The sequence below is a fragment of the Diceros bicornis genome, chromosome 22 (assembly GCF_020826845.1).
Source record: "Diceros bicornis minor isolate mBicDic1 chromosome 22, mDicBic1.mat.cur, whole genome shotgun sequence".
NCBI classification, from domain to species: domain Eukaryota; kingdom Metazoa; phylum Chordata; class Mammalia; order Perissodactyla; family Rhinocerotidae; genus Diceros; species Diceros bicornis.
Genome location: NC_080761.1, coordinates 23063474 through 23081126, shown reverse-complemented (window position 1 = coordinate 23081126; position 17653 = coordinate 23063474). Strand labels below are relative to the sequence as shown.

At 38.8% G+C, this 17653-nt stretch overlaps 1 protein-coding gene across 1 annotated transcript in view; it reads left to right on the top strand.

Annotated features, from left to right (window-relative positions):
- MAMDC2 (MAM domain containing 2) overlaps positions 1-14233 on the top strand; it is a 163463-nt gene extending 149230 nt beyond the window's left edge. The window contains exons 12-14 of the mRNA XM_058565691.1: positions 5593-5852; positions 12994-13078; positions 13219-14233. Coding sequence (XP_058421674.1) covers positions 5593-5852; positions 12994-13078; positions 13219-13283 — 410 coding nt within the window. The 3' untranslated portion in view covers positions 13284-14233. The remainder of the gene's footprint in view (positions 1-5592; positions 5853-12993; positions 13079-13218) is intronic.
- Positions 14234-17653: the final 3420 nt, after the last annotated feature.

Genomic DNA, 17653 nt, shown 5'->3' with positions numbered 1-17653 from the left:
CCATTGGGACCCTCGTCTTGAATATTAAACAATGACCCACAGAGGGAAAGTGATTTGTTTTCTCCAGTGAGTAATCCCTTGCACAGTCTGGAGTCCTTCATGTGCAGGAACACGTGGCTAGTCTGAGGTTTCAATGCTGGGGCTTCCTGGCTCCCATCCAGAGCTTTTGTTTGCTGAGACAGACAGCGTTTGGAGTTGTAATCTGGCAAAACTTGTCAACACACAGGGCTTTTCTCTGCTTTCCAAACACACGTAAGGCAGGCAGGCTTTCCATGAAGCTCTGATCTTTTCTGGGGAAAGGAAATGTCACATGCAAGTCAAAAAGAAAAACATATTTGGAATCATGGGGAATAATTTGTGCATCAGAGGGACAAATTCTGATCAGTTGACAAATATGTTAAAATTATTTGTAGGTGTTGGTCTAGGTTGGTCTAAATTGGTATTGCTTTATGGAATATACATGGGTGCTTAAAATAGAAATTGTATCCCGAAGGATTTTTGGAAAGGCCAACATTACTCAAGAAAAGTAGGCTGGTGTCAGTGCCCCGAAAGGCACATTTGTACTTACGTTCTTCTGGATATTACCCTCTCTTCCAAATGCAGCACAATTACACAGGTCAAAAGCTTAGCAGATTTCCTTTCATAGTCCATGGTACTAAACACAAAGATCTCTGGAACTGGAAACCTTACGTAAGGGCTTCAGCTGATAGCTGAGACCCGGGGGTGCGTGAGCTGAAAGCATTTCCAGAGTAATGTTTCACCCATTTGAGGCTAAGTGATTAGTGCATTGTACTCATGAAAGGAAGAATTCATCCTGGAGGTGATTAGGGGTTTTCTTCTCTTCTAGGACTCATGGTGTGATCACTAGGAATGCACACTATACCCACTAGATGAAAGACACTTCTCGGCCATCTCTCACTCATGGTGGCTCCTTTGCTTCCTCTCCATTCTGAAAAGACTTTATGTTTCTGGGCCCCACTGGTCTCTACTTTCCAGTTTCTCAGTGACAGCATCTTTCAGAGAAGCATATTTTTCCCCTCAGAGTGTTTCATCTTTAGCCAAGGTCCTTTACTTGGGATTCAAGTAGGCCTTTTGAGAGCCCCAAAGCCAAGTGCAAAAGTTATTTTTCTTTGATTTTCTTCTTGTTTCCTTCAGAATTATTTTTTGGAGGAAATTTTTTTTAAGTTAAACATGCATTAAGGTATTGGATCAGTCCTCTATGCCACTAAGTTACGTATAGGATAGCACAGAATACCTTTGTTGCGGTCGTTTTTATGCTTTGACCTTATTTGCTGTGGAATTAAATTAAATACACTCTTCTATTAGGATTATGTATATCTGTATTTGTTTACATCCAGCCTAGCTTAAGTTAGAAAATGCTAAAGAAAAGAACAATAAAAGTTCCTTCCATTGCTGAAAGTGCAAAAACCCAGTGCTTCTCGTGTAGCAAGAATGAGGGTAACAAAGTTAAAGAATTATCTTATGTGTGTCCTGTTAAAAAAATACATCAGATGGTGTGGAGGTAGCTTGAGAACATTTGCTTTGAAATGACTTGAATGTCATCAAAACTTGGATTTGTTCTAGTTTTGCTTTGGAGCATCCTACTCAAGTGTGTGTCTTATTGCCAAGACCCTCGCACGATTGGAGTGACCTTGGTGGAGCCATGTGCTCTGGAAATGGTCAAACTGGTTTGTGGCTTAGAGCTGTGGGAGAAAGTGCATAATTTGTTCATTCCACAAATATTTACTGAGCATCTGCTAAGTTCCAGGCGCTGTTCCAGGACCTGGGGACATAGCAGTGAACTGAACAAGGAAAAATCTCCACCTTTCTGTGTTTTAGAGGAGGGAGATAGACAAACATAAAAAATAGGAAAATTATGTAGTATGTTAAGAGGCAATTAAATGCTATGGAAAATAATAATTAGGGTATAGGGGATGACAAGTGCCAGAGGAAGGGGATTACAATTCGAAATAGTGTAGTCCGAATAAGCCAAATAGAAAAAGTTAATATCTGAGCAAAGACTTAAAGGAGGTGAGAGAGTAAGACAAGAGATTGTATGGGGGAAAAGCCATTCCAGGCAGAGGGATTAGCACTTGCAAAGGTCCTGAGGTGGTAGCATACCTATCATGTTCCAAGAACAGCATAGAGGCCAGCGTGGCCAAGCAACACATAGTGAGTAAGGAGAAAGGTAGTTGGAATCAGAGAGTTAAGAGAATGGGCAGGAGATTGTGTAGGGCTCTAGAGGCAATTGTGAGAACTTCAGCTTTTACTCTGAAATGCTGAGCCAATGGAAGGTTTTGAACAGAGGAGGGGTAGGATTTGGCTTTTGTTTTACAAAGATCACTAGGGATACTATGTTGGGATTAGGTAGGAGGGGGCAAGGATAGAAGCAGGCAGACTAGTTGGGAAGTGTTGCGTTAATCCAAGTGAGAAATGCAAGTGGCTCAGACCAGGGCGTAGCAGTGGAGGTGGTGAGAGGAGAAACGACTGGATTCTGGACATATTGTGAGGGTAGAGCCAACAGGAATTCCTGACAGCCTGGATGTGGAGAGGGAGAGGAGGTGAGGAGTGGCCCATGACTCTCAGGCTTTGAGCCTGGGCAGCTAGAAGGGGTGGAGTAGCTTTTAGGGTGAGGTTGTTAGGAGTTGGTTTTGAACATGTTCGGTTTGAGATGTCTATATGACAGTAAGCGGAGATGCCCATTAGGCAGTTTCAATAAACTAGTCTGGATTTCAGGAAAGAAGCTAGAAATTTAAATTCGAGATATGGCAACATATATATCATTTAAAGCCATGAAACAAGATGAGATGACCAAGGGAGTAAGTGAGACTAGAGAAGTTCAAGATCTGGGCGCTGGAACACTCCAAGGTCAGGAGGTCAGAGAAGAGAGGGTAGATGAGGAAAGGAGTGACCAGAGAGGTGGGAGAAAACCCGGAGAGTACAGTGTCCTGCAAGCCACAATAAGAAGGTACTTTTAGAAGGCAGGAGTGATGTACTACGTCCAATGCTACTGATGGGACAGGAATGATAAGGACTGAAAATTGACCATTGGTTTTAGTGATGAGCATGTCATTGGTGAGCACTCCAAAAACATGGACAGTATTTTTCCTAATATTTTAAAGCAGATCATGGGGATGACTGGTTGGTAAAGGCCACATCCCATGGCCCAGGTTTTCAGGGTGACAACTTTACTGAGTGAAACACTGGGGAAGGGGGTTGCACAGAGCACACAATTTGATCAGACCAGATTGGAGAGGACTCTTTCTCCCACCCTTTTAATATCCTGTAGGACTTCTCAGGTCTGTGTTAGTGGAAATGGGGGAAAGGGAAAGGAGGAATGCCTTGAAGGAACATAGATGCAGCTTCCCATCAATTCTGGTTGGAGTATCTCAAGCACTGCATTCTGGGAAATGACTAAAGCTCATTGATTAAACTTCAAATCATAAAGAAAGATGCCCTGTAAACCCTTTCATTTGCATGCATTATTTGGGATCTCTTTCTTTTTTCCCTCAATTCAGCCATTAATTTCTGCATGAAATAATAAGAGACATAACACTAAGTAAAGATTACTTTTTACATCATGATGTAAAAAAAATCAATATTGGCAAAGAAGACAATAAAATTGCATGCAAACATTTGTGCGTATTTTTTTCAGGTAGAAGAAATATAAACGTTTCATCAAATGATCAAATAAGAACTACTGATGTAGAGTCCAGCACCTTTTTTAAAAATGGGCCTGAGGTGCACAAAATTATATTACTGGTGCATTATTCTAGAAATAACTATTCATATATTGCCTTATTTCAGTGGCTGGATGATAATTATTTAACACTAACCAGCTCTATTTGGGGGGCCTGACCTGATTTGTAGCTATGTCTCCTTTCTGTGGTGTAAATACTTCCATCATGGCCCATTTCAAACTACCAGTGTGAAGTCTTTTGGACCTACCAACAGAGGTCACACTGTTGACTCTTGGGAGCCGGTGGAAACTGGCTCCAACACACCACTGCCTTGTTTACGTGCAGACTAATCTTGCTTCTGCCCGAAAGCAGCAAATTAAGAGACAAACTAAAATTGGGAAAGGAAAATGGAAATGTAACATGTTATATAATTAATATATAGTATATAGTATATGCTATATATTGTCATCTATGATATACATAATATATAATTATATCAAATGTTATATAAATATGTATTCAAGACTAAAAGAAATGTCACAAAAAAATTTGGGAAAGAGGGCAAGACAGGAAACTGCCCTTTGAATATGTGCTACATGTGGGCATATGGCACACACGTTATTTAATTCTCACAACTCTGTAGCACAGGTACTGTTAACTGTTCTTTTTCTTTTTTTTCTAGGTTTATTGAGAAATAGTTAACATACATCACTGTATAAGTTTAAGGCGTACAGCATGATGGTTTGATTTCCATATATTGTGAAATGATCACCACAGTGCTAACATCCACCTTCTCATGTAGGCACAATAGAAAGGAAAAAAATTTTCTCCTTGTGATGAGAACTCTTAGGATTTATTCTCCTAGCAACTTTCCTATATATCATACAGCAGTGTTAACTATAGTCATCATGTTGTACGTTACATCCCTAGTACTTATTTATCTTATAACTGAAAGTTTGTACTTTTTGATCACCTTCCTCCAGTTCCCCCACTCCCCACCCTTTGCCTCTGGTAACCACAAGTCTGATCTCTTTTTCTATGAGTTTGTTTTTTTATTGTTTTAGATTCGATATGTAAGTGAGATCATACAGTAATTGTCTTTCTCTGACTTATTTCACCTAGCATAATGCCTTCAGGGGCCACCTATGTTGTTGCAAATGGTAGGATTTCCTCATTTTTTATGGCTGAATAATATTCCATTATTCTTTTTTATCCATTCATCCATCCACAGACACTTAGGTTGTTTCCATGTCTTGACTACTGTAAATAGTGCTGCAGTGCGAACATGGGAGGTGCAGATATCTTTTCAAGTTAGTGTTTTCATTTCCTTTGGCTATATTCCCAGAAGTGGAATTGCTGGGTCATATGGTAGTTCTATTTTTAATTTTTTGAGGATCCTACATACTGTTTCAACACATAGTGGCTGTACTATTAGTTGTTACTTTTAAATGATGGGAATAGGTTCAGAGAGGATAATTCATTAGACCAGGAACACACAGACAATATTAGAGCCAAGACTTGAATCCAGGTCTACCTGACTACAAAATCCATGCTCTGTCCCCTAAATCAATGTCTGGAAGTTCCAGAATATTGTCCATGAATTAGTAGGATAAATTCTGACGTGTTAATCACCACGTCAGGGGCATAAGACTAGTATATTAATTACCTCCTGTATATTAAACTAAATTATAAGTTGTTAAATGAAAAATATTATTTTGATAGTCTAAATTTTGTAGCATATTTATTCTCCTTGGGTTATACATATTCTCCAAAATTATAAAATCCTTTATCAGTACTGTAGTCAAGGCATCCATTTACTCTAATTTGTTTCCAGGGACACTGCTCAAAAGAGAAAGAAAAGAATATAATTTGTGTCCTTTTTAACAATGCCTGATTTTGCATTGCTCTCAAGGCTACTACATGTACATCGAGGCCTCCCACATGGTGTATGGACAGAAAGCACGACTCTTGTCCTGGCCTCTGCGAGGAGTTGCCGGAAAACACTGCTTGACCTTTTTCTACCACATGTATGGAGCAGGGACTGGCCTGCTGAGTGTTTATTTGAAAAAGGAAGGTGACAGTGAAGAGTCCCTCTTATGGAGAAGAAGAGGTGAACAGAGCATTTCCTGGCTACGAGCGCTGATTGAATACAGCTGTGAGAGGCAACACCAGGTAAGCAGAAAGAGCTGAGAATCAAGTGATGGAGATCGTTCCTATAAGCTTCTGATGTTCTTTCTTTTTCTTGCTACCAAAGAGAATATTTTGTTCTTTTTCAGGGTCATAGATAAAGGCAGTACTTGTTTACGAGTAAACATAATTAGTCTATATGGATTAAATCTAAGCAGTGAATGGGAAATTAGGCAGAGAGAGAAAGCTTTGGGTATTTATGCGTAAAGTGATTTTTGCAACTCAGTGATGAAAGTGTATCTATTTTTGTCTTGGTTCATTATGAGTGTCAAGTATATTCTACGTGTCCTGCAAATCTCCAAAACAGAGTCTGCCTTTCTTCTAAACATGGTATTACCTAATGAGTTGTTGCAGCTGCGTCTTTCACTTATCATTACCCACAGGCAAGGGCTCTTGGCTAAGCCTCTATTTAACAGAGGATATGGTCCAGAGTAAATTTTTAAGCCTCTGGCTGCATTGATATGAAAGAAACTGAGTCTTGATCCTAAGGCCTTGGTCTCCCCCTGGGTCTTCTCATGTGCTGTAGAAGACCTCCATCCTACAGGATGTGGATTATAAGGGAATCTGGGCAGCCATAAGAGAGAGCCTTTTAAATTCCAGTAGGTGAGATTGAGCAGCCAATCTAGTCTAGACATCAGCAGCAGCCTCCTGAAGGCACTGACTTCACTTGCTACCAGGAGCCAAAGCTCCAGAAAGCTCTGGGGAGATAACCTTCAGACCCCTGACTGTTTCTGAAATTGCTCTGTAGAATTCTCAAGTGTGACCTTCAACTAAAAGCCCCACTTCCTCCTCATCCTTGCATCTGGCTGATAAACCTCCTGGATCAGCACTCCTCAGCTTTAACCACTGGCTGCTTGGTCTAAGCCCATATCTTCCTGGGAAGAGGTATCCAAAACAAGGAGCTGATTTTACACCACCCCACAACCAAAATTAATTTTTACAAATCTAAATGGGAAGGAATTGCAGAAACTCAGGTGGCCAGGTTGCAGTGCCATCTAGGGTGTGGCATTGTTATTTTTTATTTTTATTTTTTGCTGAGGAAGAGTTGCCCTGAGCTAACATCTGTTGCCAATCTTCCTCTTTTTGCTTGAGGAAGATTCACCCTGGGCTACCATCTGTACCAGTCTTCCTCTATTTTGGATGTGGGTCACTGCCGCAGCATAGCCGCTGACTAGTAATGTAGGTCCGTGCCTGAGAACCGAACCTTGGGCCGCTGAAGCAGAGCACGCCGAACTTAACCACTAGGCAATGAGGCCAGCCCCAAGGGTGCTGCATTGTTAAAGAACAAATGACAGAGGGAAGATGTGCCGTTATCCAGGAATGGCCCATTGTCTCAGCATGGATAAAGCTATCTAGAAATTTAGTAAAGAATAACAGATAGCCCCCAGAATGATTCTATTTGTGATTTAATGTCTGTTTACAGAAGGAAAGTGGATCACTTAGGAACTTACTAATATAATTGATCATCACTCAGAGGTGATGGATTAATTTTGTTAGGCCATTAGGGTACTCATACTTCTACCTTATTCAAGTGTTCTTAAAGTGTAGTCCTGAGACTAGCAGCAACACCTGAAATGCAAATTCACCTAACATGAAATTTACCTGAAATGCACATTCTCAGGCCCCACCTCAGAACTACTGAACCAGAAACTCTGGGGGTGGGGCCCAGAAATCTGTGTTTTAATAAGCCATCCTGGTAATTCTGATGTGCACTAAAGATGCAGAATCTCTGTCCTAGAATAAATGAATCTAAGTCTCTCAAGTGGAACCTGAGCATTGATGTTTTTTAAAACCCCCAAATGATGCTGATGCACAGAGTTCTAGGATTTGAGTTTCGGGGAACAGATGTCTTCTCAGCATCTAAGCCCAGGGGATCGGGTACAGGGCCTTGCATATACAGGCATACCTCGTTTTGTTGCACTTAGCTTTATTGCACTTCGCAGATATGGCGTTTTTTACAAATTGAAGATTTGTGGTAACCCTGCATCGAGCAAGTCTATTGGTGCCATTTTTCCAGCAGCATTTGCTCACTTCATATCTGTGTCACATTTTGGTAATTCTTGCAATATTTCAAAATTTTTCATTATTATTATATTTGTTAGGGTGGTCTGTGAACAGTGATCTTTGATGTTACTATTGTAATTGTTATGGAGTACCACAAACTGCACCCACTTAAGATGGCGAGCTTAAAACTGTGTGTTTCTGGCTGCTCCACTGAACGGCGGTTCCCCCTTCTCTCTCCCTCTCTTCAGGCCTCCCTATTCCCTGAAACACAACAATATTGAAGTTAGGCCAATTAATAACCCTACAATGGCCTCTAAGTGTTCAAATGAAAGGAAGAGTCGCATGTCTCTCACTTTAAATCAAAAGCTAGAAATGATTAAGCTTAGTGAGGGAGGCATGTTGAAAGCCAAGATAGGCTGAAAGCTAGGCCTCTCGCACCAAACAATTAGCCAATTTGTGAATGCAAAGGAAAAGTTCTTGAAGGAAATGAAAAGTGCTACTACAGTGAATACAGGACTGATAAGAAAGTGAAACAGCCTTATTGCTGATATGGAGAAAGTTTTAGTGGCCTGGATAGAAGATCAAACCAGCCACAACATTCCCTTAAGCCAAAGCCTAATCCAGAGCAAGGCCCTAATTCTTCAATTCTATGAAGGCTGAGAGAGGTGAGGAAGCTGCAGAAGAAAAGCGTGAAGCTAGCAGATGTTGGTTCATGAGGTTTAAAGAAAAAAGTTGTCTCTATAACATAAAAGTGCAAGGTGAAGCAGCAAGTGCTGACATAGAAGGTGCAGCTAGTTATCTGGAAGATCCAGCTAAGATAATTAATGAAGGTGGCTACACTAACCAATAGATTTTCAGTGTAGATGAAACAGCCCTGTACTGGAAGATGATGCTGTCTAGTACTTTCATAGCTGTAGAGGAGAAGTCAATGGCTGGTTTCAAAGCTTCAAAGGACAGGCTGACTCTCTTGTTAGGGGCTAATGCAGCTGGTGACTTTAAGTTGAAGCCAACGCTCATTTGCCATTCCAAAAATCCTAGGGCCTTTAAGAATTATGTTAAATCTACTCTGCCTGTGCTCTCTAAATGAAGGAACAAAGCCTGGATGACAACGCATCTGTTTACAACGTGGCTTACTGAATATTTTAAGCCCATTGTTGACACCTACTGCTCAGAAAAAAAGATTTCTTTCAAAATATTGCCACTCATTTACAATGCACCTGGTCACACAAGAGCTCTGATGGAAGTGTACAACAATATTAATGTTGTTTTCATGCCTGTTAACACAACATCCGTTCTGCAGCCCAAGGATCAAGGAGTTATTTTGACTTTCAAGTCTTATTATTTAAGAAATACATTCCATAAGGCTATAACTGCCATAGACAGTGATTCCTCTAGTGGATATGGGCAAAGTAAATTGAAAACCTTCTGGAAAGGATTCACCATTCTAGATGCCGTTAAGAACGTTTGTGATTCATGGGAAGAGGTCAAAATATCAACATTAACAGGAATTTGGAAGAAGTTGATTCAAACCCTCATGGATGACTTTGAGGGGTTCAAGACTTCAGTGGAGGAGGTAACTGTAGATATGGTGGAAATGGCAAGAGAACTAGAACTAAAAGTGTAGCCTGAATTGTTGCATTCTCATGATAAAACTTTAATGGATGAGGAGTTGCTTCTTATGGATGAGCAAAGAAAGTGGTTTCTTGAGATGGAATCTACTCCCGGTGAAGATGCTGTGAAGATTGTTGAAATGTCACCAAAGGATTTAAAATATGACATAAACCTAGCTGATAAAGCAGTGGCAGGGGTTGAGAGGATTGACTCTAATTTTAAAAGAAGTTCCACTGTGGGTAACATGCTATCAAACAGCATTGCATGCTACAGAGAAATCGTTCATGAAATGAAGATGTGGCAAACTTCATAGCTCTTATTTTGAGAAATCGCCACAGCCACCCCAGCCTTCAGCAACCACCACCCTGATCAGTCAGCAGCCATCAACATGGAGGCAAGACCCTCCACCAGCAAAAAGATTATGACTCGCTGAAGGCTCAGATGATGCTTAGCATTTGTTAGCAACAAATTATTTTTTAATTGTTACATACATTTTTTTTAGGCATAATGCTATTGCACACTTAATAGACTACAGTATAGTGTAAACTTAACTTTTATATGCACTGGGAAACCAAAAAATTTGTGCGACTCTCTTTATTGCGGTATTTACTTTGTTGTGGTGGTCTGGAACCGAAACCGCAATATCTCGGAGGTATGCCTGTACTAGACTTGCTGGGTGGCTGGTTGTTTGAAATGTTTTTCAAGCACAAAGTAGTGAGGCATCTGGGGTGGCATCTTGGAGTGTTTAAGTTCAAAGGGTGCAGAATGGCCTGAGAAATTTTCAGCTCACGATCCGGAATGACTCCAGACCATTCCCTTTGGCTTAGAATGAAACAGATATGAATCTGTCATGAGGAATTTTCTTCTGGATTTAGTGATTCCCTCAGGAATCCTAAAGGACTGTCTGGAGACTGGACTCAACTAGTTTCTCCAAAACATCCTAGTGTCTAATAAAACACAGACACACCCATGTGCAAATAGATTGGCCATCTTCTACGTGCCAGGCTCTTACAGTGCTAAGAGCTGTGCGTAAGTTCTTCCAATTGATCTTACAGCTCTTCTTTACAGATGGGGAAAACTAAATGTCCAGCTGGTAAGTGGCAGAGTGAGAATTCAATCCCGGATCTGACTGTTTCCAAAGTTTGGATCCGTAAGCCACTGTTCTACACTCAATCCCACCATAGAAGTTCCAAAATATACTCATTCCCCTGGGTGTCAAAGCACTGGGTGATCTTGGAGAAATCTCATCCTCTCTGAGATTGTTTATACATTTTCACAATGGGGTAATAATTCCTGCCATGCTGACATCACCAGAGTTAGAGTGAGGGTCAAATGAGACTATGTATGTGAAAGGGTTTTATAAACTTTAAAGTGCCAAAATATAAAAAGATACTATCGTTTCTAAAAATATATTCCCTCCCAAATCTCTCTGGTCTCTAATTCATATCACCATGGCAGACCTGGTATTCTCAATAGCTACATCAGGCATCCAGACTGAATATGAGGCCAAAATATCTCACTTTAATAAATATTTATTGACCACTTGCTATTCTAAAAGTGCTGGGGATCCTGCAATGAACACAACATATAAAATTCCTACTCTTTTGGAGTTTGGAGTTCTAGTGGGGGAGAGGTAGAAAATGTAAACCAAAAACATATAATGTAGCATGAGGTGATAATAAGTGCTATGAAAAAGAACAAGTCAAGCCAATCATCCTACATGGGAAATATGTGGGTGGCCTTCTGACGACATTCCAATCATCAGATTATCCTTGTAGAAGAAATGCATGGAGTGGCAAAATTTTAATCACACCCCTTCCTAAGGAATTGATTAAAGTGCTAAGCAGAACCTGACTCACTATTGATCAAAAACACAAAATGATTTTCTCTCCTGTGGATTCTTTGTTTACCTTTTCTCCTCTGCTCTCAGGTGTTTTCCTCCCTGGTTTCTTATATTTTGATGCCATTGAAAGAAAGTGTTAGACAAATTCTCAGCTCACTGAAATGTTTGCATCATTCATATTGTTCATCATACTGCCTAACATTTACTAGGAATTATTATGTGCTGGGTATTTAGCTAAGACCAGGTCTCCAAATTTTCTTGTTCATGGTGCCCTTAGTCTCAATAATTTTTTCCTGGTGCCCCTAGACCAAAAGAAATACTAAACAGTTCCATTTACTAAAGTAGATGGATCCAAATAGCTTAATAAGTATTTATGTCCTAATGACTTAGTAGCTATTTGAAAAAAAAATACACTTAAATTGAAAGAAAAAATATTTTTATCTAATTCTTAAATAACCACAATTATTTACTAATAGAATGTGTATCTATAATACAAGGGGGAAATCATAATGCTATAAAAAGGTTATCACTCAACTATTAAGGAAATTCAAAGGAGGAGGTTGTATGAAATCAAGTGTTTGGCCCAATCACAAGCTATTCAGAATATAATTCCGTCAGGGAATTTGTCTACTACACTTCCATTGCAGACTTGGAGGCCAAAAAACAGATTTTATTGTTGTCCAGAAAGCCAAAATGCTTATTAACTGCAATATCTTCCTATCTAGATGTGTTAGGACATTTTTTTTCCCTCTTCTTGCCACTTATTTGGATTCTTGTTTAGGATTCTTATTAACGTTATTTTGCCACATTTCTGTCAGTAAAGCTTCTTTGAATCATTAATTTCAAGATAGTTTCATATGCTTATTAATTATGCACTTTATATTCTTTGAATTGATTTAAATCATAAACTAGTCCAATGGGGAGTCATTTGCTCATAAAATAAGTAGAGCAAATGTGTTTTCTGGACAATTTTCATTACCCACAAGCCTCCCTGGAGTATTCAATGGTTTATTAACCATTATTGGGGCTGCCTTGGAGCTGGTAATGTAATTTGTTTTCCTTAGAATCTGAATATTTGATAGTTGTTTTCTTCTTAGGATTTGAAGTCCTGCAACTGGTTCCCTCTTCTTCTTGGGCTGTGTCTTGGATATTATGGTATCTATGATAAGTGAACCACTGTCTTTTTGGTAAATTTAATTATTGTGCTTTGCTGTTCATACATGGGTCTCATCAGTCATATTAAATTCCTCTACCTAATACCAGTATCAAAGGCAGATTTATGGAAAGCCTAAGGAAGATTAAGCTTCTGAGCCCAACACTTTCACAGGCCCTGTGAATAGAATGTTGAAGGTGGAGAGGAGAAACCAGGTTGCTACCTCTAAGAAGCATCTCTAGGTGAGCATTTTTGTGCAGTTGCCTAAAGAGATCTCAGAAGAAAAGAATCTGAGTCTCCAAGGCTCCAGTAATTTGTTGTGAATTTTCTTTAAATTCCAAATAAGTATTCTCTTTCATACTTAAATTTGAATTTATGATTTTGTATTCTTTTCCTTAAAAGGGGCCCCAAGAACAACCTAAGCTTTCAGACCCAAACAGCCTGGATCTGCCCCTGACCAGCATTGTTTTATCAGGATGACTCTATTTCTAAATTCAAACTTCATTATTTTTCAGATAATTTTTGAAGCCATTCGGGGAGTGTCAATAAGAAGTGACACTGCCATTGATGATGTTAAATTTCAAGCAGGACCCTGTGCAGGTAACAATATTTTTTCCAATTATATAAGCTTGATTGAAAAGGGATTTTGCAACAGTCTCAAATCATAAGAATGCAAATTAAGTATTTTTCTACAATAAAAATAGAGAAAACTATTCTTGTCTGTTTGTCTTTTCTGACAGAAACGGAAGATATAACTCAGCAATCATCAGGATATTCTGAGGATTTAAATGAAATTGAGTATTAAGAAATGATCTGAATTGGATTAACTAAGCAAAAGCCATACCTCTCTTCAATCAAAATGAAAACAAAAGAAATGAATACTGGACAGTCTTAACCATTTCATAAATTATAAAATGACTTCTATGAGCACTCTTTTTCGTTACTTTTGCAAAAAATACTGACTCAGGGCTTTTTTTTTTTTTTCCTTTTTGCATATGACAACTGTTACTAGAAGTACAGGCTGCTGGTTTTGCATAATAGAGCATTCATTTTAATTTTGGTACCAGTTAAAAATACAAATGTACTATACTGTAGTCACTTTAAACTATGCAAATAAAGGGCACAACCAAAATGAGATGTGCTCACTTAAATCTGCATTCAGTGAATGTATTGGGAGGAGAATAGGTTTTGTGGGTTTCCTTTTGAATTTCAAGTATCGTAAGTATTTTTAAAGTAATAATGTGAGGTGTCATTCTGCAGAATGAATGCAGTTTTTCATGGTAACAAGTTAGTCTAAGAAAATAAACTCTTATTTTCTATGTTTTATTCATAGAAATGGAGTATTAATTTTTGAATATTTTTACCATATGTGATTACCATTCATGATAACATTCATGAATGTCCCAGGGTATGTCAGTATTAATTAATGCTGTATTACAAGACAATGCTACCTTCTTTTTCCCCCTTTGAACTACTTTTGAAAGTCACTATATACACATGGATATAAATTGCACTCATTTTTTGTACAGCAAGCTTGAAAATGTTTATGTACACATACCCCAAAATTTTTTAAATGTGTTAAACAATTTTACTGATTTTTATAATAAATGTTTTGGTAAGGTTTTGAGTAATATGAATTCAAGCAGATATACTAAACTACTGCTTTTTATTTACATGTTTAGAAAATTGTATATACATGTTTGTATACCCAAACGGCTGTTATGAAATTATAAGATTACCTAATAAAGGGTAATTTTGAAATCTTTTCACTGGCAGTTAACTCATTTCTACATTATTTTTCTTTGTCAGAATATCTTCACTACATAACTGCAGATTATAATTTGAATCTCTGCTCTGCCACAATTGAATGCTTCTTAAGCCCTTTATTAGTGACATAAGCACTGCATACATTGATGCAATAATTAATTTTGAAAGAGTGTTTTATTTCACATAAACAATCTCAATTTTTCCCTAAATTTTATCTTATTAGAGTGTAAATTCTATGAGGATAAGGATTCTTGCCTGTTTTGTTTACTTTTCTAGTTTCAGTACCCAGAAGAATATCCGGTATATAGTAGATGCTCAGCAAATAAATACTTGTTGGATGAATGAATGAATTTAACTCTCCCAACATCCTCCAAGATGGAGATATTATTATCCCTTTTTACAGATAAGAAAACCGAGACTCAGAAGAGTGAAAAAATTACTTAAGATTCCACAGCTTTTAAGTGTGGAATCTTAGAGTCAGGTCTCTCTGCCCCAAAGCCCATACCACTCATGGCTTTGTGTGGCCAAAAATCCATTGCTCTCATGGAGTTGGGAGGTTTTCCCACTAAGAATGTCAAAACCCATAAATTAATCTGTAAAGAGCATTATACCTCCCTAACACCACATTACTTAGAAAACAAAAAAATACTCAACTATACAAAATAAACATCCTGAAGTTTATGGAGAAAATAAATTTTTATAGAAAACAAAATTTTGTGAATCAAATCCTTTCTACTTGTGATGATTAATTACTCATAGTGGGGAAATCCCTAAATAGAGTTGAAACATTGGGGAAGGAAGATTTCAAGATGTTGACCGATTCAACAGTATATTAGATATGGTAATCTCCTCACTGTATTTTTCCTGTCCAGAGATTAGTTATATTTGCTGAATAAAGAAATGAAGATTGTGTCTCTAGGACCTAAAATAGTGTCTAGTGCGTAGTAAAGGGTTTATAACGTGGTGAATGAATGAAGTCATTCACCAGCCTCCTTGCTTCTGGATTACATAAATCCATGTTAATAATCATAGCTAACATTTATTGAATACTTACTATTTTCAGACATTGTCCAAAGAGCTTTACATGAATTTGCTCATTTAATCCTGATAATAACCCATGAAGTAGATCTAATGATATTTCCATTTTAAAAATAGGGAAACTGAATCTGTCCATGTTCAGCAGCTCGTGTAGGGCTTGAATTTGAACCTGGGTCTGTTTCACTGCCAAACCTGTGTCCTAATCCTCGAAGACTGCCTCCTGCACCTGCCAGCTCTCCTACCTTCTCCATCCCCAATACCGGTTTAAACTGGAGCCAAAGGTTCCAAGTTCCCTTCCCTCAGGAGGATTTATCGGCTGTCCAAGTTGCCCAGAAGGTTGCCAAACCACAAATGCTACTTGGGACACAAACTTTGGGAATTAGAGGAAAAAAAGATGGGGGTTGGGGGCTAGTTATTGACTTAGGGCAGAAAGGCAGGAGGTAATGATTACCAATTGTTGCTAAGAAACAACCTGAAGTTCATAGAAGAGAAGAGAGGAGGTGGAAGGTGAACAGATTAATTTACCATCCCACAGTTAATGCTCCTTTTACAGGATTCGCTTTTGGATGCTTCTTTTCTTTTTCCAGGTTGCCCTTGGCGTTCATTTTAACTGTATGAAAATGTGGAAGGATAGTAAGCACAATATAGTTTTCTCAGGTTTAGAAATGCCCTAGGAGAAAGCATACTAGCTAATAGGTATTGCTTAACAATGTAAACTCGGAAACCGTGCAGTGTTTGCATTTATTCCAGTTCTCACCTAAACACACAAGTGCTTCAGATCTTAACTACTTTTTCACACAAATTGCCTTCTCTCCTATAATTTGCTGTCTAAATTGGAGATTATTTATGGATAGAAGGGAGTGAAGGAGAGGATACTGAGAAAATAGTGGCTCTGATGCAAGGTCTGGTTTAATACAGAAGAAGAAAGGGTTCAGCAAAGATTTGTTGAGAAAATCTATGCTCCAGGCATTATACCAAGCAGGGAGGTTACAAAGATGCTGACGCATTAGTGAGGAAAACAGAGATCTAAATTGGTCAGCACAACTCAGAGTGCTACGTACGATGAGGTCATATGCCCAGAGTGCCGTGGGAGGGTTTAGGAGGGCCATCTGACCAGGGAGGGCAGGGCCAGCCTCTTGGCTACAGTCTGGGCAGAGCAGTGAGAACCAACAGAGACCTATTAATGTAGTGTTCCGTGGGCCCAGGTGTCTTCTGTCACTCTCTGAGGGCTAAGGCATGGGCTCTTTGACTTCTTATTTCCATGCGGGGGACATGTTTTCTGGTGCAATTTAACCAGAACTGGGGGAAAAAAGGAGTTTTTGTAAGTAATCACTCTAATGTTGCATTTTCAACACGTGGATTACTATAAAGAGGTGATACAGCATAATGATGAAGTGCACAGTTTCCAGGTTCAGGCTGTCTCAGTTTAAATCTTGACTTTGCCACTTAAAGGCTTTGTGACTGAGGGTATGCCATGTAACACCCTCTCCTACTCCTATGCCTAGTCTGCAAAATGGGGCAAATACTTGTCTCTACTTCTTAAGGTTGCTGTAAAGATTAAATAAAAATAATACATACAAGCATTTGGTGTCTGACACACAAAAGCCATTTTAGTTTATGTTATAAGATTTGAGTGAAATTTTTGGATAAATCACAGCAATGTTACGTATTTTTTCTCTACAAAGGAATTGTGAGTTTATAGTGCCATCTTAAGGATAAAGCAACCATAGTCTTGTCATTTTATCATCTTCTTCTTTATTACCAGCAATACAGGCTCATTTTAACCAGCACCTGGGCAGTGCCTTCCCTGCTCGTCCTGCTCTAGCCACTGTTAATGGTTCTTCCATGCTGCTTACCCTGTGTACACACCCCTAGCAAAATCTATCTTCCTAAGCCTAACTTCTTGTTTTTACGTTCATCTCCTTAAGAATGGTCACATTCAATTTTGTACCCCCCCACTGCCTAGCATACACAACAAATATTGCCAGATTAAATAAACAAATGCTCAATAAAAGCATTTAGTTTAGTACAAATATGTATGTGGATTTCAAAAAAATCACAAGGGATATAAAGATTCTCTATGGGCCATCAAAATTTCATGGTCTGGAAATCCACACAGTAAAAATTTAACATGAAAATATGTCCCTGGCCGCTGAGCCTAGATGATGCAGCCATCGAAATCAGTCTCCCAGGACACAGAGCAGGGTGAAGAGGGGTGGACAAGGGATATAGAGGGGCAAGCAGAGAAAAACCAGCACAGGATCTTTAAATCTTTTAATGCATTTTCTCACGTTAGAGCATTATCTGGGATCTTCAATAGTGGGGATTGTAGCATCTTTCTTTTGATCTTAATGAGAACAAATAGAAAGT